We start from the raw sequence: 23,345 nt of genomic DNA on the forward strand, positions 1-23,345 counted from the left end.
TCAAAAGCTTTTTCTGCATCCAGTGCAGTGGGTGGTTGGGTTACTGTCTCGATGCATTGACCAGTGTAATCAATCTAAGGGTATTGTCAGATGCATTTCTATTCTTAATAAAACCTGTTTGATCTATATGTATCAACTGAGGTAAATATTTAGCAAGGCTATTCGCTAACACTTTCGCTATAATTTTATAATCTACATTTAATAAAGAAATACTAGAGCGCATCGGATGTCCCCCAAAGTTCCTCAACATGATTATCCAACTGCATGAAAACCAACAAGGTCGGGTCAGATACAGCAATGAGCTCTCTGAACCCTTCTCCATTAACAATGGCGTGAAGCAAGGCTGTGTTCTCGCACCAACCCTCTTTTCAATCTTCTTCAGCATGATGCTGAACCAAGCCATGAAAGACCTCAACAATGAAGACGCTGTTTACATCCGGTACCGCACGGATGGCAGTCTCTTCAATCTGAGGTGCCTGCAAGCTCACACCAAGACACAAGAGAAACTTGTCCGTGAACTACTCTTTGCAGATGATGCCGCTTTAGTTGCCCATTCAGAGCCAGCTCTTCAGCGCTTGACGTCCTGCTTTGCGGAAACTGCCAAAATGTTTGGCCTGGAAGTCAGCCTGAAGAAAACTGAGGTCCTCCATCAGCCAGCTCCCCACCATGACTACCAGCCCCCCCACATCTCCATCGGGCACACAAAACTCAAAACGGTCAACCAGTTTACCTATCTCGGCTGCACCATTTCATCAGATGCAAGGATCTACAATGAGATAGACAACAGACTCGCCAAGGCAAATAGCACCTTTGGAAGACTACACAAAAGAGTCTGGAAAAACAACCAACTGAAAAACCTCACAAAGATAAACGTATACAGAGCCGTTGTCATACCCACACTCCTGTTCGGCTCCATATCATGGGTCCTCTACCGGCATCACCTACAGCTCCTAGAACGCTTCCACCAGCGTTGTCTCCGCTCAATACTCAACATCCATTGGAGCGCTTTCATCCCTAACGTCGAAGTACTCGAGATGGCAGAGGTCGACAGCATCGAGTCCACGCTGCTGAAGATCCAGCTACGCTGGGTGGGTCACGTCTCCAGAATGGAGGACCATTGCCTTCCCAAGATCGTGTTATATGGCGAGCTCTCCACTGGCCACTGTGACAGAGGTGCACCAAAGAAAAGGTACAAGGACTGCCTAAAGAAATCTCTTGGTGCCTGCCACATTGACCACCACCAGTGGGCTGATATCGCCTCAAACCGTGCATCTTGGCGCCTCACAGTTTGGCGGGCAGCAACCTCCTTTGAAGAAGACCGCAGAGCCCACCTCACTGACAAAAGGCAAAGGAGGAAAAACCCAACACCCAACCCCAACCAACCAATTTTCCCCTGCAGCCGCTGCAACCGTGTCTGCCTGTCCCGCATCGGACTTGCCAGCCACAAACGAGCCTGCAGCTAACGTGGACTTTTACCCCCTCCATAAATCTTCGTCCGCGAAGCCAAGCCAAAGAAGAAGAAGAAGAGGTCTACATAAAGATACTTTCATCGGATCCCTGTCTTTCTTTGTAATCACAGTAATTATAGCACTCAAGCAAGATTCCGGTAGCAACTGATCCTCAGTTATTTTCTGCAGTACCTCTCCAAATACTGAAGCTAAATCTTCATAAAATACTTTATAAAATTCAACTGAAAATCTATCATCCCCTGGCGACTTTCCATTTGGCATCTCCTGTATAGCTTTAATCTCAAAATCTGTAAATGGAGCTTCCAATTCCTTAACCTCCTCCTCCCCTAAAACAGGTAGTTTTAATTTAGATAAATAAGATTCAATAGAACCAACATCCTGCTTTCCCTCAGAAGTATATAATTTTTGATAAAATGAATAAAACTGGTAATTAATTTCCTGAGGTTTATAGGTAACTGTTGAATTCTTTTTAACAGCATTAATAGTTCGCGACATCTATTACATTTTTAATTGCCATGCTAATACCTTGTGAGCTCTCCCACCTAATTCATAATAACGTTGCTTAGATCGGTGAATTAAACGCTCATACTGATAAGTTTGTAATATATTATAATATAATTTCAACTTCGTTAAAGCAGCTTTTTTATCTTCCAAAACATCTTTCTGAAATTCCTTTTCCAATTCAGTAATTTTTTTCTCCAATGTTAAACTTTCTGCCACATATTGGTTTTTAACTTTTGTAGTGTAACTAATAATTTGCCCACGCAAATATGCTTTCAAAGTGTCGCACATAACAAAATTACTACTTACTGAATTAATATTCTCAGCCAAGAACAAAGTAATCTGTTCCTTAACAAAAGTAATAAACTCTGGTTTCCTCAGTAACATTGTGTTAAACTTCCATCTATAAGACGATTGCACCACTTCCAGACTTACACAGGAGAAAAACAATATAGAGTGATCCGATATAACCCGACTTTTATATTCAGCCTGTAGTACTCTACCTTGCAAATGTGCTGATACCAAACAAAATCTATTCTAGAAAATGAATCATGTCTCAATGAATGAAAAGAAAAATCTTTCTCTGTAGGATTTACTCTCCTCCAAATATCAACCAAATTCATATCTTTTATCAGAGCTCCTATTTGTATTGCCATCTTTAATTTCCTTATACTTTTCAGAGATCTATCCAATAAAGGATCTAAAACACAGTTAAAGTCTCCCCCAACCAGAATATTATTATTGGCCTGATTTAACAATAAAAAAAGCCTCCAACATGAACCATTCATCGTCTACATTAGGTGCGTAAATATTTAACAAGGTCCATGATTCAGCAAAAAATTTACAATTCACCATCAGAACCCTCCCAGCATTTCCTTCAACTGATTCCAATCCAAACGGTAATTTCTTATGAATTAAAATCGCTACACCCCTCACCTTAGAATTAAAAGAAGAACACATGACCAACCCACTATCTCTTCAATTTCAAATGTTCTTTTTCGGTCAAATTCATTTCTTGCAATAAAAAAGCAATATCAACTTTCATTCTTTTTATTTAAGCCAATACTCGTTTACACTTAATTGGATTATTCAATCCCTGGACATTAAAAGTTGCAAAGTTCAAATTAGACATTTCTTCAATTTAATAATACATTTCTCACAAATAAGGCTCCCTTTTCAAATTCCCTTAATATTCTAAACTCTTCCCTTACATAAAAATTCCAAGAAGTCAAAGAAATAGAAAAATATATATATACTACCCCCCCCACCCCAACAAACTACTAAGAAGTAGTAACTCCCTAAAAGTCTGGGTGTGGTAAAACCCAATAATGGCAAATGACTATTAAAGGTCTCAGTGTCATCCACCCACCCCCCAGTCAGACTTTCACAAAGTACTTAATCAAATATATTCAACCCAGTGATTCCAGTCTCAATGATTGTTCCGGGTCCTCAAATTCAAGAAGACTTTGCATCAGTTCAACTTTCTTTCCATTCTTTCCATGTTTCCCACTCTTCCCATTCCCATTTCCATTTAACCTCCTTTTAGGAGACAATGATGGCGACTGTCCACTTCCTCACAATTCTGGCTATGAATTAGCAAATATTAATGCATCGTGATCATTTTCAAAAAATTGAGATTGAATATTCCCATAAAAAACTTTCAATACACCTGGGTAATGAAAAGCAAATTTATAACCTTTTCGCCAGAATACGTCTTTAGCTGAATTAAATTCTCGGTGCCTTCTAATAATTTCTTGACTCAGATCAGCATAGAAAAACATTCTGTTATTTTGAACCATCATTGGAGTCTGATTTTGCCGCACCTTCTGCACCGCAACTCGTAATATCATTTCTCTGTCCTGATATTTCAAACAATGAATCAAAACTGCTCGTGGTGATTGACCTGGAAACAGTTTTTTCTTCAGTGCTCGATGTGCCCAGTCTAGCTCCAAACCATCGGGAAAAAAATTCATTGCCCAGTACCTCAGGAATCCATTTCTTTAAAAACTTTACCGGATCTGAACCTTCCATATCTTCTGGAAGACCTACTATTTTTACATTATTTCTCCAACCTTGATTCTCTAATGAATCAATCTTCTTCAATAATTCCTTCTTTTGAATCTCCCAATCCACGAAAGAATCCTCCACTTTTTCCATTTTTTCTCTATTACGATCCACTTGGTTCTTACATTCAAAAAAGGCTTCTTCCATTTTTTTTAATTATCCTGTACGGTGACCACTGTTTTTATACATCTACTAACATCACTTTTAACTACAGTCATATCTTTCTTCATAGAAGTCATCTCTTCACACATACTGTTCATTTTAGTTTTCACTTCCATAAACCCTTGATTTATCTGTGAAGACATCTGCATTGACATGTTTTCCATTTGATGAGCAATCCCTTCCAATACTGTAAACACAGAATCCAGTCCAGGTTCCATCACTTCCCCTTGAGGCCTACCTTCTCTGGTCCCAGCCCCCATATAGTCTTCCTATGTTGGTTCCAATAGCGCTGGGCTCTCTTCCTCTTCTGACATGATGATTCCTCTTCCAGTGCTGCTGCAGGTCTGGATACCCGTCGACAGTGTGCTGACCTCACCAGCCCATCGTCCTTCTGGTTCCCCCACAGCCCACACCTTCTCTAACAATTCCCGAACTCACGACGCACCATGCATGCCTGGAAGAGTCGTTGACCATGCAGGTGTGTCCTCCGACGCTACACTGTGCGTCCCTAGACCACCAGGCACTACTGAGGGTTTGTGCGTCTGTCCCCACTTGGACGATCTGCCTGTGTGCCTGGGTTCACAAGTCAGGGCCGGCAGAGCTCATTACAGAACCGCCGGCATCTTGCGGATGCGTGATCGGCAATGGTGTAATACTCAGCTGAGCAGGGGTCCTTTGAGGCTTGGAAGTTCCAGTCAGTGGCTTCAATTTAGTAGGTAGGCCTCAATTTTTCAAGACTTTTATAAGGTAGTTTCTTTTGTAACTGAGTTTTTGATTTCTTCATGTTTGTAGCTATTTTAATCCTCCACTATTCTAAAGTCTGTAAGTACTATTTTTAACCACTTTTAAACTTTTAAAATTGGGTATTTGTAAGTCTAAATGGGGAAAGGTGGAACTGCACATCTTCCCTCTATGCCATCTTGCCATGCTCCCCTCTGTTTGGATTATCTGATGACATTTCATTCACCATCTCAAACCCAAAGTTTATTTTTTACTTCATTGATAGCCTGATGTGCAATATTGATCAAATGGAAAGATAATACCCCACCTACCCATACACAATAGCTAGATATTATGTCCTGTTTAAGATTAGAAAAAAATTAGATATGCCATTAAAGATCCAAATACTAATTTTAAAGAAAAATGATGGACAATTATCATAATTTAAAATTTTAAGATTGATCTAAAGCTCGATGTTGTGTTGTCGGTTTCTGAGTTGTCGTTACTCGATACCCACATGCTAGGTTTATTTTTCTAACCTTGTTAATGGAGGGGATTTTGATTAAAGGATTTTCTTTCTCTTTTTTTTGTTGATGACTATATTTTAAATATAACTGTAAGGCTTAATTTAAATTTATTATGTCCTTTCTTTATTATTGGCTATGCCTTGGAATTCATTTACATGATTATGCTTGCAGGGTTTTTTTAATCTTATTTTTCCCCATGGCACATTCCATAATTGTACTGTACAAAATTACTGTTACTGAAATTAATAAAAATACTTTAAAAAGAGAAGATAAGTTTGATCAACATGCCACATTTCCTCAGACTGTTTGGAGATGCCTTCGTCATGGTTGCCTCGATGTACTGGCTCCAGGGGAGGGGTCTTCTGACACGTGGGTCAATAGAGATGCCATTGTGGAGGGTTTGGTTCAGTCTTGGAAATAGGAGCATCCTGGTGCCCGGATGATGGAAGTGTTGTCACAACACAAGTAAAACCAGAGAGAGGATGGCGCAGGGCAAGGCTGGGCTTCACCTCAGTGCAGCTAGGCCGTAGAGTGGAGTAACTTGCAGAGCTGCAGCTTCACAGCTTCTCTGTTGCTATGGCAACAGTGTCAAAGAAAAAGGTCAGAAATTAATTGAAATAATATGTGGACTTTGCTGGCATTGCCAGCGTTTATTGCCTTATCCCAAGGTACCTCTGAACCACAGTCAACTGAGAGTCAACTTTGCCAGTCAGTCTGAGGTCACACCCAGGCCAGGCTGGTTAGGAATAGGTGGCTTCCTTCCCTGACAGACAATTCCAAATTTTTGTTTTGTTATAATCACTCAAATTATGCTATTTCTGGATTTAATCTCTAGAATTTACCCCGATGTCAGGATGAGATTAGAATGGATTCAGAGTTGAGCTGTTTTGCCGGTAACTGAACTGCACCACCATCATATCTCTCCAAATCTTATACCCTACCCAGAGGGTAGGAGGCTTCTGCTTTCCCCTTCTGTTTCACAGAAGGGATTAATATCATTGTGCAGCTGTCCATTTTAATGAAAGGTACCAATTTGTAATCCATGGGCAGAAATGGACTGTTACCATTTGAAGAAACCAAACTAACCATGAATGCTGCTTGTTCCTTTTGAGTCTCTCCAGGTTCTCTTTGGAACAAAAATGAGCTACACATACACACACGCACACGCATGCATACACATATATGCACACACATACAGGCACATGCGTGCACGCACACACATCCAAAACAATCACACACTATCACATACACACACAATGTGAACACATACCCACATGCTCTCTGTCTCACACCACACATATGCACACACATATGGACTCGCACACACATACAAACACACATGCACATGTGCACACACACACATCCAAAACAATCACACTCTCACGCACACAATGTCACATGTGAACACACACCCACATGCTCTGTCTCACACACACACACACGCGCGCACACACACACTCATACCCACAATTCTCTTTCACACAAACAACACATGCATGCATATGTGCACTCAAATCCGCACACAGTCTCAACACTCACACACACACCCAACACTCATGCATGTGCATGCAAATACACAAATGCGCGCATAGACACACACACACCTCTCTCTCTCTCTCTCTCTCTCTCTCTCTCTCTCTCTCTCTCCCCCCCCCCCCCACCCCATTCCTCATTAAAGTGATACGATGGAGCAAAGTCACATTAAACACCCTTGAATGCAACTTGGAGGGAATTTTCGTCTGGTGAAACCTTGTGTGTCTGATGTACAAACTCCTCACCAGTATTGCTGTCAACCACTGAGCTCCCTAGGCATCAGCAACAGGTCTCCAGCATTCAGCCTTTGAGCTGACTTCCTAGACCACTGCAGTACTTCTGGTGAAGATGCTCCCACAGTGCTGTTAAGGAGGGAGGGCCAGTGATGATGAAGGACTGGGCAGTATGTGACTTACAGGGGAACTTATCCCTTGTAGAAGTCATGGGTTCAGGAGGGGTCGTCAGTGTAGCCTTCCTTCAGTACATCTCGTAGCTGGTGTAAATGGCCACCGTCATGGAGGGAATGATCATTCAGCATGGATGATGAGTGTCAATGTTGTCCTCAATGGGGTGAGTTGTTGCCACTATCATGACTTGTAGGGTATCGAGACATGAGTCATTCACCTCAGGATTCCCAGCCTCTGTTCTGCTCCGATAGCCATAGTGTTAAAGTGGCCAACCTCTCGTCAATTGGTAGCCCTTATGACAGTAATGCCATCAACTGTAAAAGAAGGATGATGGTAGGTTCTCTCTTGTGCACACAGTCCTTGCCTAAACCTGCAGTATCTGACCTGGAGATCTGACTTGCCACTCACCAGCCATACTGAATGTAGAGCTCGTCGAAAGAACCAAAGACGTTGATCCAAACCAAGGCTTTTATTAGCAAAAGACAGGAGCTCTTCACAGGTGGCTGACCAGTCCGGAATGATCCGACCTGGCTAGGGACACAACCCTTTAAGGCCCAGACAATAGGCGTGGCTTAGCTCTCAGCCAATCGCTGTAAACACAGTCTAGATACAGTAACTATATACACTATGTACATTGGTGATAGATCTGTACTATCACATTGAATGCTGCTTCAGTCTTGCTGCATGCTGATATGTGCTATTTGTGGAGGAGTCTGCATGTTGTGTCGTCATCAGTGAACGCCCAAGCAACGTAACAGTACAGACAAGTATGGAGCAAGCATACTACTGTCCATGGATGGACTCCACCTCAGAAGAGAAGTAATGGTGTCAGCATTAACATCCCTGATGTTGCCCAGTTACAGATGCCACATGTCTTTTCTTGTTTCAGTGCTTCCTGCTTATTCTGTTGATGTGCATGGTCGAACTTGCTGCTGGGGTTGCTGCTTTCCTCCACAGAAATCAAGTAAGTGGCCATCAGAGCTGATTGTATAGTCAAAGCCAGGGCCTCAACATGCTTTGTTCTGGGCGAAACAGTGCATATGTTGTGATCTTACTGTTGATCCTGTGCCAGAGTTGAATTTGGACCCGCGAACTAGTTACATGGCTCAAAAGCAATTTCATGTCTCCATGAGATTTCATATTGATTGTTGCAGTTCTAAGTCCATCACTGTGAATAGGGTTCCTGTGGCCACAAACATGGAGATGCTGGTTTCTTCCTAGACATTAAGGAACAATTGCAACATTATGGTGTTAATCAGTATTTGTCAGCAGTTTAATGTTATTTTTATAATAGTAATTAAACTATTGGCATAGTTTTTTCAATGAGGCAGTTCTGGTGATACCTGACAGAAGTAATCCCAATGTTCTGATAATACTATGTAATGTCCTTTTGCAATATTTGCTTCTTTCACCTATTTATTATTTCATATATTCCATATATCCTTTCAGCAAAGAATGGGCCTTTCAGCACATCGAATCCATGCCAGCCTTTCAGAGCAAGTCTCTCTCTTCCACACATTTTCTTGCAATCTTTTCTGTGCTCCTTAACTCCCCAATTCTCCCAGTGACCACCGACACTAGGGACTATTCACAGTGGCCAATTAGAACAGCAACATAAAACATTACAGCACACAACAGGCCCTTCTGCCCACAACCTATGGAAACCTACTCCATACAATCTAATCCTACTCAGCCACTCACACACTTCTAACCCTTTATTTTGTTCTTACATCCATCTGTCTATCTTTTAAATGTCACCATTGTACCAGCCTCCATCACCACCCCTGGCAATGCATTACAGACACCCACCTCTCTCTCTGACCCTCCACCCCCTTCAGCAGATGTTCTCTGGCATTTGCTATGGTTGCCCATGGAGAAAGGTATTGGCTGTTTGCCCCTCTCTAGACCCCTCATCATTTTACACTTCTTTATTCAGTTGCCTCTTGCCCTTTGTTGCACTAAAGAGAAAAGCCTTCACTCTGTCAACCTTGCTTCATACGACATGTTATCCAACCAGGCAACGTACCGGTAAATCTCTGGACCCTCTCCAGAGCATTGACATCCTTCCTGTAACGAGGTGACCAGAACTGCATGCAATAACCCACCAACCTGCACATATTCAGAATGGGAGAAGAAAATGGAACACCTGGTGAGGGGAAACCCATGCGATTACTGGGAGAATGTGCAAACTCCACAAAGACAGTGGGGAAGGTCAGGACTGAATCTGGGCCACTTGAGCTATGAGGCAGCTGTATGACCTGAAGCACCCACTCCACCCCTCCCCTTTCTGTTTTCCTTCTTTCTCCAATCCATAACTACATTAGGGTTTAAAACTGCTATCGCAGGGGTAACCCTAAATTGTTCATGCACATTTTAACAACTTTATACTAAAGGTTGATCCTTACATTGTGCACTGGGAATTATATAACTATATAGGATGGAAACAGGCCATCTTGGCCCCTCTAGTCTGCACTGATTTAAGTGAATTTCACTAGTCCCACCTACCTGCTACCACTCCATAACCCTCCAACCCCCTCACATCCATGTACTCATCCAACCTTCTCTTAAATGACAAAGTTGACCCTGCTGCAACCACCTCTTCCAGAAGATCATTCCACTCAGCCACCACTCTCTGAGTGAAGAAGCTTCCTCTTATGTTACTTCTAAAGTTCTGCCCCCTAACCCTTAACTCATGACCCCCCCGTTCCAATCTCACCTACCCTCAAGGGGAAGAGCCTATTCACATCTACTCTATCTATCCCTCTCATAATTTTAAATACCTCTATCAAATCCCCCCTCTCTACTCTTCAATGAATAAAGACCCAGTCTACTCAATTTTTCTCTGTATTCTAGACACTGCAATCCAGGCAACATTTTAGTAAATTTTCTCTGCACCCTCTTTACCTTATTTATATCCTTCCTATAATTTGGGGACCAGAAATGCACATAATATTCCAAACCTGGCCTCACTAAAGCCTTAAACAGTCTCAATATCACTTCCCATCTCCTATGATTTATAAAGGCCAGCATACTAAAAGCCTTCTTCACCACCCAATCTACATGAGAAATCCTTCCTAGATTTAGCACCAAATTCTTGTAGGTGTCTTATGGATCATGGCCAGAGTAATCACACAGCATTTTGGCTCATGTTGGGCAGAACTTTGCAGATGTGGCCTGAATGGTCCTATGTATTGTACATATACCCTGCTAGCTTGGCTGCAGTCTGTCCACGCTAATTATCAGCCTCCTTGATGTGTTCAAAAGATCTTTTTCTTCTTGACATGCATTCTACTTTTACAAGCAGTGCACAGTGCCAGGGACCTGGGTTCGATCCTGAACCTTGGCTGCTGTCTGTGTGGAGTTTGCAGGCTTTTACCTGGGCACTGACATTTGTCTCTGCTGGTAGATGAGCAGTGGAATCTGAGGAGGGGTGGTTGGGAGGTGGGGAGGGAAGGAACAACAATGAGAATGCAGGGAGTCTCTTTTAAAGGTGAATTAATTTTTGATTAATGTAAGTGAGTGGTTTTTTGGACATTGCAAAGTTGATGGGCTGAAGGGCCTATTTCCATGCTGTGTGACCCTGAGATTCGATTCAAAATTAATCCGAACAATCTCCATGGTTCAGTGAAACATTTCCTATTCTATGGCATGCTTGCATCTCTTTTCTTTCAATTTGTTATGTTTCAACCCTTCTTCTCTCAGTCCTGAATCTGTCTTGCTTTCTAGTTAACCAAAAAGTATTTTGAGGAGAACCTGACGAAGTACTATACAGGAGACAATGGGACAAATGCCTACACAAAAGGCAGCAACTCCATCATGATCAAGGTGAGTTCATCTTATGCAAGTATCTCCTCACACACAATGTCTTTCCACCCTTCTGAGTAAACCTCCCGGCAAGGTCATTGGTTCCCCTCCCCTTCAACCCATCTCCTGGTACTGGCCCCACCGACCCAAAAATGATCCCAAGGTCCAATGCCCAAAGTTCTCTCGACATTGGAACAATTCTAATAGGGAGGCATTACGGTCACCGTGGAGGTGGAGAGGCACAATCTAATGTTTGAAAACTCACTCGTGGTGGTGGAGGGGGGGTGGTGCCCACCTGCCCTCAACCTCCTCCGTGCGCCATTTCCCTCTCCCTCTGACCTAACAGACAAACCCGCTGCTGATATTGTGTGGAGTCTAGTGTCACTAGTGATATTAGTGCTGTGGGGGGGGGGGGGGGGCACAATAACTCATTTTGGGGACGGCAGTGCCCACCTTGGCCATGCCCTAAACTGCCTTGCCAGCCACTCATTCATCTGTCCTCTCCTCCTAGTTCTGTGCAGAACCTGAGTGTACAACCCTCCTGGTATAACTCAAACCTTAATGATAAAGAGTTATTATCAAACTTATTGTACAATGTACATATGCTCCGAAATTCTCACTTGCTGCAGCCAAACAAATGTTTTGTATAATAAAGATTGATTAGACTGGTCCTTTATTCATTGGAGCGTAGAAGGTTGAGGGGGGAATTTGATAGAGGTTATGAGAGGATAGATAGAGTAGATGTGAATAGGCTCTTCCCCTTGAGTGTAGGTGAGATTGGAATGAGGGGTCATAAGTTAAGGGTTAGGGGGCAAAACTTTAGAAGTAACATACGAGGAAGCTTCTTCACTCAGAGAGTGGTGGCTGAGTGGAATGACCCTCTGGCAGCAGGGTTAATTTTGTCATTTAAGAGAAGGTTGGATGAGTATATGGATGTGAGGGGGTTGGAGGGTTATGGAGAGGGTGCAGGTATATAGGACTAAAGGAGATCACTTAAATTGGTGTGGACTCGAGGGGGCGAGATGGTCTCTTTCCGTCCTGTAGTTGTTATACCTGCAATAGCATACTTAATCGAATTAAGAGGTAAAATGTAGATAGACAAGAAATATTCAGTTATCCCAGCACAAAAAAAACATGATTTTGCAATAGTGCAGACCTGCTAATTCAGCAGGAACAAAAGAACAATATCCTTTCTCTTCCTTGACAAAACATTTTTTTTCATTCTGGCACACTGAATAAATCTGATTTGGAAGCATTTTGCTTTGGATAGTAGCATTGTTTTACTTTCACACATTAGAGGGATTAATTGTAGTCCACACTTTATCCAAGGCTTGGAATGACCATCAGTTGTGGGTTGCTTGAGGGTCAGTTCAGAAGGCACTGCATGAAAAGAGACCTTTTTGGCCCACGAACCCATGCCACCCAAATATATGCAAGTGATGAATTAACCTATGAACCCACGTACATCTTTGGAGTTGGTGCAGAAGCTCTTAGGTTAAATGGAAGGAAACTTTTTTGCAACTTTCAACAACAGGTTAAAGAGAATGGAGATGATCATTGAACACATAAAGGGAGAACTGAGGAGAGGTTCCACGGTGAATGGCCTGGCAAGAATATCTCTGGAAGGGAGTTGGTTCTGACAGATCTTAGGCGAGTATTGAACATGGAACTATATGAACGCCCATGAGAAAGGTCGGAGGAATTGGTCAGTGTAGGTTGCATTTGCATTTTGCCAGCTCAGAGATATTGTTCCCTGTGCTGGAAAATTTTTCACATCTAAGACCAATTTGAATTGCAACAAATACAACTTGCGTCGAGCACTGCAGGTGGCTGTAGGTGCAGAGCAGGAGACCTTTTCCCTCACGGGATAATTTTAGTGAGAGAAGAGATGGACAATTTCATCAATGTTCCTTTAGCTTTAATCTAAAATATTAATTATGCTTCCAAAAGCATATCACAGAATAGATTAAAGTGCTACTATTTGCTGAACCAGTGACTCAGTATCTCATCTGCTGTTGGTCTCTGTTGAGGGGGTATACGCTGCCGAACACATCGACTGCAATGCACGAAAGTGCTGGGGAAACTCAGCAGGTCACGTTGCACGCATAGGAAGTAAAAGTGAACCAACGTTCAGGCACATTCAGGGGTCTACCTGTTTTGCTTGATTTCTGAAATGTTGGTTACCTCTTTGATTTTCCTGAATACAGTGGCTTCACCTCTTCCTCCTCCATGTCACCTGCTCCAGCAGCTCTCTGTTCATCTTTTCCACTTTCCCTCATCTCCCTTGACCTCACCAGACCTCTTAACAGCAAGATGATACCAAGCCTTGAAATCAGTTCCTGCCACACCAGTCCCCCTAACTGTCTGCAGCTTGAAACGACAGAGAAAACCACCAAACTCTTGGAGAGTCAGAGCCACAGCAAGGAGTGGTAGTGCAGTAAACCAGGTTGTGGATTTCAGTGTAGGGTTCGATCCCGACCGCCACCACTGTCAGGATTTTGTGAATTCTTCCTGTGACCACGTGGGATAACTGCCTGCTACAGTTTCCCCCAATGACTCAGAAATATGCAGGTTGACAGGACTTCAGGGAGGATGAAAGTCGACCATTCTCCACCACACATCAATGGCTCCTTCCTGGAGAGAGTGGAGAGCGCAAAGTTCCTTGGTGTGCACATAATAGACCACCAATTCTAGACCCGCAACACCTCCTCATTAGTCAGGAAGGCACAGCAGCCCCTACACTTCATTCGGAGGGTGAGGAGGGCAAGTCTGCTGACCCCCACCTCAACAACATTTGACAGGAGCGCAGTTGAGAGTGCCCTGTCTGGCTGCATCATTGTGTGGGATGGTAGCTGCAAAGCAACGGACTGAAAATAAATACAGAGGATCATCAAAACGGCCGAGAAGATCCCTTTCCTCTATTGACAACATTCGCCGGGAGGGTTGTTTAAAAAGGGCTTAAACAATTATTGAGAAACTTTCCATCCATCCCACAGGATCTTTGACCTCCTACCATCAGGAAGGAGGTTCAGGAGAATCTAAATCAGGACTGCCAGGCTGGGAAATAGCTTCTTCCCACAGGCTGAGAAGTTGCTGTAACTGAGTAAATCATTTCAAAATATTTATATCTATTTATTTTCTTTTAAAAATATTTTATTAATATTTAAAGTATAAATAATTGAGTAATACAATTGTACAATGTGCAAGATATTTAAAATATAAGGAAAAAATTCCAACGAACACAATTCAAAAATCCAAAGAACATTGGTCCATTGTACATCGAAGTGTAACTTATAAAAACCTAACCCAAAGGAGAAAAAAAGCAAAGAAAGAAAAGATGAAATTATAAATTATTTTCAAGAAATGGCTAAAATTTCTTTTTACTTAAAAAAAGTTAACAATTTTCTTTCCTTCTCCTTCTATAATTTTATCAATGTTTACATGATTCACAGTTGAACAAAACAGTTATCTATTATATTTTCAAAATTAAAAAATAGAAAATCCCAAACAAGAAAAGAAAAAAAAATATTTTAAATTATTTCTCTCTGGATATAGGTGATTACTATGTGCTGGGTATTGTGTGTGTGAGTGCGTGAGTGTGTACGTGAGTGCATGAATGTGTGTGGGTGTGTGAGTGTGTGTGTGTGTGTGTGTGTGTGTGTGTGTGTGTGTGTCTGCGTGTGTGTGTGAGTACGCGTGTGCTTGTGTGTGTGCATGTTTGAGTGTGTGTGAGTGTGTGGGTGTGAGGTGGGTGTGTGTGTGCGTGTGTGTGTGGGTATGTGTGTGTGTGTGTAAGTGTATGTGCGTGTGTGAGGTGGGTGTGTGTGTGTGTGTGTGTGAGTGTATGTGTGTGTGTGTGAGGTGGGTGTGTGTGAGGTGGGTGTGTATATGTGTGAGTGTATGTGTGTGCGTGTGAGGTGTGTGTATGTGAGGTGGGTGTGTGTGTGAGGTGGGTGTGTATGCATGTGTGTGTGTATGAGTGTATGTGTGCGTGTGTGTGTGAATGTATGTGTGTGTGAGTGAGGTGGGTGTGTGTGTATGTGTGTGTGAGTGTATGTGTGTGGGTGTGTGTGAGGTGTGTGTGTGAGGTGCATGTGTGTGTGTATGTGAGTGTGTGTGTGAGTGTATGTGTGTGTGTGTGAGGTGGGTGTGTGTGAGATGGGTGTGTATATGTGTGAGGTGGGTGTGTGTGTGTGTGAGTATGTTGGTGTGTGTGAGGTGGGTGTGTGTGTGCATGTGTGTGTGTGTATGTGTGTGCGTGTGAGGTGGGTGTGTGTGAGGTGGGTGTGCGTGTGTGTGAGGTGGGTATGTGTGTGTGTGTGTGTGTGAGTGTATGTGTGCATGTGTGTGTGAGGTGGGTGTGTGTGAGGTGTGTGTGTGTGTGAGGTGGGTGTGCGTGTGTGTGAGGTGGGTATGTGTGTGTGTGTGTGAGTGTATGTGTGCATGTGTGTGTGAGGTGGGTGTGTGTGAGGTGTGTGTGTGTGTGAGGTGGGTGTGTGTGTGAGGTGGGTGTGTGTGAGGTGGGTGTGTGTGAGGTGGGTGTGTGTGAGGTGTGTGTGTGTGAGGTGGGTGTGTGTGTGTGAGGTGTGTGTGTGTGTGAGGTGGGTGTGTGTGTGAGGTGGGTGTGTGTGAGGTGGGTGTGTGTGTATATGGTGGTGAAGAGAAGACTGTTACAGACTAGATGATAATGAACTTGAAGTTAAACATTGATTTCTGCAGCAGTGGGGAAATTGATGAGAAAGTCAATGAACATGATAATGAGTTTATTGTCATATACAAAGTACCATGCACTGGCATTCTTACTGGCTGCAGCCAGACAGGTACTTCAGGGGAAAAAAACATAACAGCATACATTAAATTACATTTTAAAAAGATCACAGCACAAAATATAGATAGAAAATAAATATTCACAGTTACATGCAAGAAAAATAGTGGGATGAGAATAGAACAGACAGTCTTTCTTGAACAGTCCCTGATTGGTGTAACATGAGGGGTGGGGGGGGCGAGGGTGGGGAGGTCAGGTTCAAGACCCTGACAGCTGTTGTTGAACCTGGTGGTGCTGGTCAGCAGCGATCATCAAAGTTCCACACCACCCAGCACATGCTCTGCTACCAGGGGTACGTGCCACACCATCAGACTCCTCAATAACAAACTCAATCAGATTCATTTAAGGACTTTTGTGCAATATATGGATTATTTCATTCTCTCTGTATCTTCGTTATTTTTTTACAGTTATTTGTTTACATGTGAACTCTGTGTACAGTTTTATTTTGGAACTACCAATTAGTGGTAATTCTGCCTTGCTGACAGGAAAAGAATCTCAGGGCTATATGTGGTGTCTTGTATGTACTCTGACAATAAATCTGAAACCTGGTCTTCAGGCTTCTGTACCTTCTGCCCAAAGATAGCAGCAAGAAGAAAGTGTGACCAGGGTGAGGAGGATCCTTGATGATGTTGGCTGGCATCGTAAGGAACTGTGATGGACACGGCTATGTTCTGCGCCCTCTGTATCCCTATAAAATGGGATTAGCGTAGGATGGGTGAGCCAGATGTGTAGCAGAGACTTTGTGGGTTAAAAGGCCTGGGCCTATGAGAAATCAACCAGCAGTGAGCCAGTGGGTAATTAGTGGTGCTGGTGGGACATTGTTTCTGGAGCATTGTATGCAGTAGTGTGATCAGCATGGACTGGTGTGTAAGTAGTGTGAACTGTTTGACACTAGCACTAACACCGTAAGTGAGGTCCATGTAACAAACATTCCATCCCCCAGCCCCCTGGGAGTATCTCCTTTCTGTGATATTGTTTATTACTCCTAAAAATATTCAAGCTGACGTTATTAGACTGAGTGTGGCTGTGGTGAAATTTCCAGGAATGCATACAGTTGGAATATAATTCATTGAGCTACCATTTTAAATGTTTACTTGAATTATAACTTCCTTAAGCACATGTACAACTATCTAACATTTGTTTTATTTAGTTTGAATGCTGTGGAATCAACGGGCCAGATGATTTCCTTCACATAATAAACTTCGTCTTATTCAACCCGACCCACGATGTGCCAGAGGCTTGCTGCAAAAGGCGCACGGCCACAAAGGACGGAGACATACTCGATGTCATGAAGTGCATCTCGAGTGAAAGGAAGTTCATTAACACTCAGGTACAGAACACGCTCTTTCAGGTCTGTCCCAACTTAAACCAGCACCGACCACATTTGCAATATGTTAACTCCCCTGCTTGTGAAGACTTAACTTCCTGAAAAACTAGTTAACATCAACTTGGAAATATGCTTAATGCCAAGTAGTTAGGCAAAATAGCCTAATGTTTATGTAATACTTCATATAATAAACATAAAACACAGTTCGACTCAAGTGAAGGGGTGAATGTGGGCTCAGTTTTGACATTTAAGAAAAATTTGGGTAGGTATGTGGATGGGAGCTGCATGGACGGCTATGGTTTGGGTGCAGGTCAATGGGATTAGGCAGGATAATATTTCAGCACTGATTAGATGGGCTGAAGGGCCTGTTTCTGTGCTTTCTATGATTCTAAATGAATACATAAATACTATTATAAAATGTTTTACAATATTTTATATGTGACCATGTCAGCCTTCCAGGAATGATAATTGCAGTGAGCTTATGGTCTAACAATAGAACCATGCATGGTCACATAGAGACTTCATGTCTATTACATGTATCATTTCCCAATCACTCCAAAGGTGAGCAGGGAAATCTCTGTAAGCGAAGGCCAGATATGAATTGTTCAACTGCTTCAATTCACCTGCCCCAACGGAATACACCTGATAGCAGACACTGCCACACCTCCCGTGGATTTGCAAATTCCATTGACTGGGAATACAAAGTAAATGCAGAAAATGTTGGAAATACTCAACAGGTCAAGCAACATCTATGGAGAAAGAGTCTTTCAGGTCAATGAATTCTCGTCGCCTTTGCTCCCCGCCCATTCCTCCCCATCCCCATGCAAACCGCAGGGATGCATCACCTATTCCTACAACCCCCACCCTTTCCACCTTCCAGGCAGCTAGACAACCCTTTCTTCCAACTTATGGCATTCACTGCTCCCGGTGAGGCCTCCTCCACACTGGCTAGACCAAGCAGTAACGGTCTGACCACTTTGCCAAATACTTGCCTGGCATCTACAAAGTCCTCTTGAGATTCTAATTCCTTCCACTTTACCTTGCTCCCTTATTCCCACACTGGCCTGTCTATCTTTGCCCATCACCATTCCCAAGATGGGTAATCTACAGCCCAGGGACATGAATACTGAATTTTCCACCTTCCGATAATCCACTCGCCCTCTCTCTATTCCTATCATCCACACCTACTTGGTTTCACTACCCCACCAGGTCCTGGGGTGACCAGATCTTGACTATACTTAGCCTTTTTTCCTTGGAACGATGGAGGATGAGGTTGGATCTTGAGGGGCCCGGGGGAAGGATGCGACTGAAGTGGCGAGAATGAGATCATGGGGGCCAAGTCAAGGCGGGGTTGATGGTAATGTGGGTGGGGACCCAAGATCAGGGGAACCGAACCGAGGAGGAGCTGACAGCGATGTGGGCGGTGACAAGAGCAGTGTCGAGCATGGGAGAGGCAGAGGCCTGAGGTCACAGGGGCACAGCTGAGGCCAAATCAACGGTGACGTGGGCGGCGTTGAGAGTACTGTTGTGTGCAGGAGAGGTCAGGGAAACCGAACCGAGGAGGAGCTGACATGATGCGGGCGGTGATGGGAGAGCTGTGGGCATGGACGGTTTGGGGACCCGAGATGGGGGATCCAAACCAAGGAGAAGCAGATGGTGATGTGGGTAATGATGGGATCCCTGTCGGGAGCGGGAGAGTCAGGGACCTGAGGTCGGGGGGTGCCAATCTGAGAGAAAGACCCCACGAGGTGAAAGAGAAAGTTGAAGACAAGGACTTATCTGGTAAGGTCACTCCAACCGGCGGGTGCGAAGAGGTCTGGTCCAAGGTGTTGCAGGGCGTTCAAGGTGTTGGACCTGGAGGATTCCAGCAACAATGCAGCCAGAGGGGATTTGGCAGGAAAATAGGGTGGCAGGATGGCCCAGAAAGCGGAAGAAGAGGAAGAGGAAGAACAAGGGAGTAAATGAAGGACATTACAGGAAAGTGAAAGACAGATAAAGGGGGCGGAAGGCCTGATGCCCTTTGCCAGAGAGATACTGGAGACCACTGGCCAAATAAAAAGAACTTTGAAGACACTGGAGGCAGGGCAGGTGGCAATCACAGAACGGGTATCTGAAACAGATGAGAGAATTGAGAGTGGAAGAGAGATTGGATAAGAGGGAAAATGAAATGGAGGCATAGGGAAAGGAATAGGATAAGGATGTGGAAGAAGATAGATACCTTAGAAAACATCATCAGGAGGAATACGGTTAAAATTGTGGGGGTGAAGGAAGGTAAGGAGGAGAGAGACAAGGTGGAGTTCCTGAAAAAGTGGATCCCAGATATACTGGGGAGGGAGTAAATTGGAAATAATATGAATAGAATGGGCCCACTGGTCTCACAACAACCCCCCCCCCCCCTGCTTTTTGGAGCAGCTTGTTAATAAGGGGATCAGAGATTTTGAATGGGGTGATGAGTAATGAACCTGAGGTGATTAGGGAATTAAAGGTAATGGAACCCTTGGCCAGTTGTGATCATAACATGATCAAGTTCAGTTTCAAAATTGTAAAGGAAATGCTGATATCAGGTGTGTTCAGTGGAACAAAGGGAATTACAGGGTTCGAGAGAGGAACTGGCCCAAGTTGACTGGAAAAGTAAGCTGGGTGGGGGATGGCAGAGCAGAATTGGATGATATTTCTACAAGAAATAAAGAAAGTGCAGAATAGATATATTCCAAAAAGAAAATTATGAATGGAAAAATGGCACAAATGTGGCTACAAGAGAAGTTAAGGCTAAAATAACAGCAAAAGGGAAGGAAAAATTAGTGGAAAAACAGAGAACTGGGAAATTTATAAAAACTTACAGAAAGAAAAACTTAGGAAATAAAAAATGAATTATGAAAGGAAGTTAGCAAATAACATACAAAAGGATACTGAGTTTTTTTAAAAAATATATAAGGAGGAAAAGACCCCAACAATGAAGACGCTGTTTACATCCGGTACCGCACGGATGGCAGTCTCTTCAATCTGAGGCGCCTGCAAGCTCACACCAAGACACAAGAGAAACTTGTCCGTGAACTACTCTTTGCAGATGATGCCGCTTTAGTTGCCCATTCAGAGCCAGCTCTTCAGCGCTTGACGTCCTGCTTTGCGGAAACTGCCAAAATGTTTGGCCTGGAAGTCAGCCTGAAGAAAACTGAGGTCCTCCATCAGCCAGCTCCCCACCATGACTACCAGCCCCCCCACATCTCCATCGGGCACACAAAACTCAAAACGGTCAACCAGTTTACCTATCTCGGCTGCACCATTTCATCAGATGCAAGGATCGACAATGAGATAGACAACAGACTCGCCAAGGCAAATAGCGCCTTTGGAAGACTACACAAAAGAGTCTGGAAAAACAACCAACTGAAAAACCTCACAAAGATAAGCGTATACAGAGCCGTTGTCATACCCACACTCCTGTTCGGCTCCGAATCATGGGTCCTCTACCGGCACCACCTACGGCTCCTAGAACGCTTCCACCAGCGTTGTCTCCGCTCCATCCTCAACATCCATTGGAGCGCTCACACCCCTAACGTCGAGGTACTCGAGATGGCAGAGGTCGACAGCATCGAGTCCACGCTGCTGAAGATCCAGCTGCGCTGGATGGGTCACGTCTCCAGAATGGAGGACCATCGCCTTCCCAAGATCGTATTATATGGCGAGCTCTCCACTGGCCACCGTGACAGAGGTGCACCAAAGAAAAGGTACAAGGACTGCCTAAAGAAATCTCTTGGTGCCTGCCACATTGACCACCGCCAGTGGGCTGATAACGCCTCAAACCGTGCATCTTGGCGCCTCACAGTTTGGCGGGCAGCAGCCTCCTTTGAAGAAGACCGCAGAGCCCACCTCACTGACAAAAGGCAAAGGAGGAAAAACCCAACACCCAACCCCAACCAACCAATTTTCCCTTGCAACCGCTGCAATCGTGTCTGCCTGTCCCGCATCGGACTGGTCAGCCACAAACGAGCCTACAGCTGACGTGGACTTTTTACCCCCTCCATAAATCTTCGTCCGCGAAGCCAAGCCAAAGAAAAAAAAATATAAAGAGTAAAAGTCACGGGTAGATATTAGGGTCAATTAAAAATGATGCTGGAGAAATTATAATGAGTAACAAAGAGATGGCAGAGGAACTAAATCAGTATTTTGCGTCCTTGAGGAAGACAACAGCAATACACCTGATAGTCAGAGGTCTCAGGGAATTAGTACAATCAGGATTACTGGAGAGATATCACTTCGTAAGATGAATGGACTAAAGATAGGTTAAGTCTCCGGGATTTATCTATGGGTTCTGAAGGAGGTGGCCTTGGAGATTGTGGAGGCATTGGAAATTATTTTCCAGGAATCAATAGACTCTGACATGGATCCCATGGATTGGAAGGTTGCAAATGTAGTTCTGCTGTTTAAGTAAGGAGGGAGGCAGAAAAAAGGAAATTACAGGCCTATTAGTCTGACTTTGGTAGTTGGAAAGTTATTGGAGTTGATCCTCGAGGACGAGGTTATGAAATACCTCAAGGTGCATGACATGATAGGTCCAAGTCAGCATGGGTTCATGAAGGGAAGATCCTGCCTGACCAACCTATTGGAATTTTTTGAGGAAATCTCAAAAAGGGTGGACAAGGGAGAGGTTGTGGATTTGGATTTTCAAAAGGCCTTTGATAAGGTGCCGCATAAGAGGCTGTTTAATAAGACGAAAGCCCATGGAATTACAGGAAAGATATTAGATTGGGTGGAGCATTGGCTGATAGGCAGAAACCAAAGGCTGGGAATAAAGGGAATAAAGGTGGGTGGCTGGTTACTCGTGGTGTTCCACAGGGGTCGGTGTTGGGGCCGTTTCTTTTTACAATGTATATCGATGATTTAGATTATGGAGTTGTGGAGAAGTTAGCAGGTGACTCCAAGGTAGGTGGTGGAGTTGGAAGTGTTGAAGAAACCGAAAGGACTTGGACAGTTTAGGAGAGTGGGCAAAGAAATGGCAGGTGAGGTACAATGTTGAGAAATGTATGGTTGGACATTGTGGAAGAGGAAATAAACAGGCAGGTTATTATTTGTATGGGGAGAAAATTCAAAATTCGGAAGTGCAAAGGGTCTTGGGGGTCCTTGTGCCAGATATCCTAAAGATTAACCACCAGGTTGGATCAGCAGTGAAGAAAATGAATTTCAAGGGGAATAGTGTATAAGAGTAAAGAGGTGTTGATGAGATTCTATGGGGCACTGGTGAGACCTCATTTGGAGTAACTATGTGAAATTTTAGAAGGGATGTAATACTGATGGAGAGAGTCCAGAGAAGATTTACCAGGATGATTCTGGAAAGCGAGGGCGAACATATGAGGAGCATTTAGTAGCTCCTGGACTCTATTCATTGGAGTAGAAAAGAATGGGAGAGAATCTCATAGAAACATTTTGAATGCTGAAAGGATTGGGCAGAGTAGATGTGAATCTGATGTTTCCCTTGGTGAGTGAATCGAGGACAAGAGAGCATAGTCGTAGAATTAGAAGGTGCCCATTTAAAACAGAGATGAGGAGAAATTTCTTTAGCCAAAAGGTTGTGGATTTGTGGAATTTGTTGTCATCTACAGCTGTGGAGGCCAGATCATTTGGGGAGTTGAAGAAGGAAATTGGTAGGGATCTATTAGTCAGGTATCAAAGGATATGGGGAAAAGGCCAGAACTTGGAACTAGATGTGAAAACAGTTTAGTTCAGGTTGGATTTGCAGAGAAGACTCGATGGGCCGAATGGCCTACTTCTGTTCTTTTTACTTGTGATCTTGTGACAAACAATGCTCTTTTTAAATCTTCTTTCATGATTGGCACCCACTGTTATTGGACTTGCTTCTCACTTGAATAAGATCCTGATGCCTTTGCTCTGTTTTAACTGGCTCTCGCTTGGTAACGGTTCCCCATGTACTGTGTTTTTTTGCTGCTGTATCCTTGAGGGGTTGACAAGCAGGTTTGGTCAAAAAAAAACTTTCTCAAATGACAATAAATT

The 23,345-nt window shown here is 43.6% G+C and overlaps 1 protein-coding gene across 5 annotated transcripts in view; it reads left to right on the forward strand.

Moving 5' to 3' along the window:
* LOC138741411 (tetraspanin-18-like) overlaps nucleotides 1-23,345 on the forward strand; it is a 74,351-nt gene that overhangs the window by 45,721 nt on the left and 5,285 nt on the right. For all 5 annotated transcript variants that reach the window (XM_069895462.1, XM_069895473.1, XM_069895492.1 and 2 more), the window contains 3 exons: nucleotides 8,273-8,347; nucleotides 11,110-11,208; nucleotides 17,163-17,342. In XM_069895462.1, the coding sequence (XP_069751563.1) occupies nucleotides 8,273-8,347; nucleotides 11,110-11,208; nucleotides 17,163-17,342 (354 nt within the window). The remainder of the gene's footprint in view (nucleotides 1-8,272; nucleotides 8,348-11,109; nucleotides 11,209-17,162; nucleotides 17,343-23,345) is intronic.

This window comes from Narcine bancroftii, chromosome 1 (assembly GCF_036971445.1).
Source record: "Narcine bancroftii isolate sNarBan1 chromosome 1, sNarBan1.hap1, whole genome shotgun sequence".
Lineage (NCBI taxonomy): Eukaryota > Metazoa > Chordata > Chondrichthyes > Torpediniformes > Narcinidae > Narcine > Narcine bancroftii.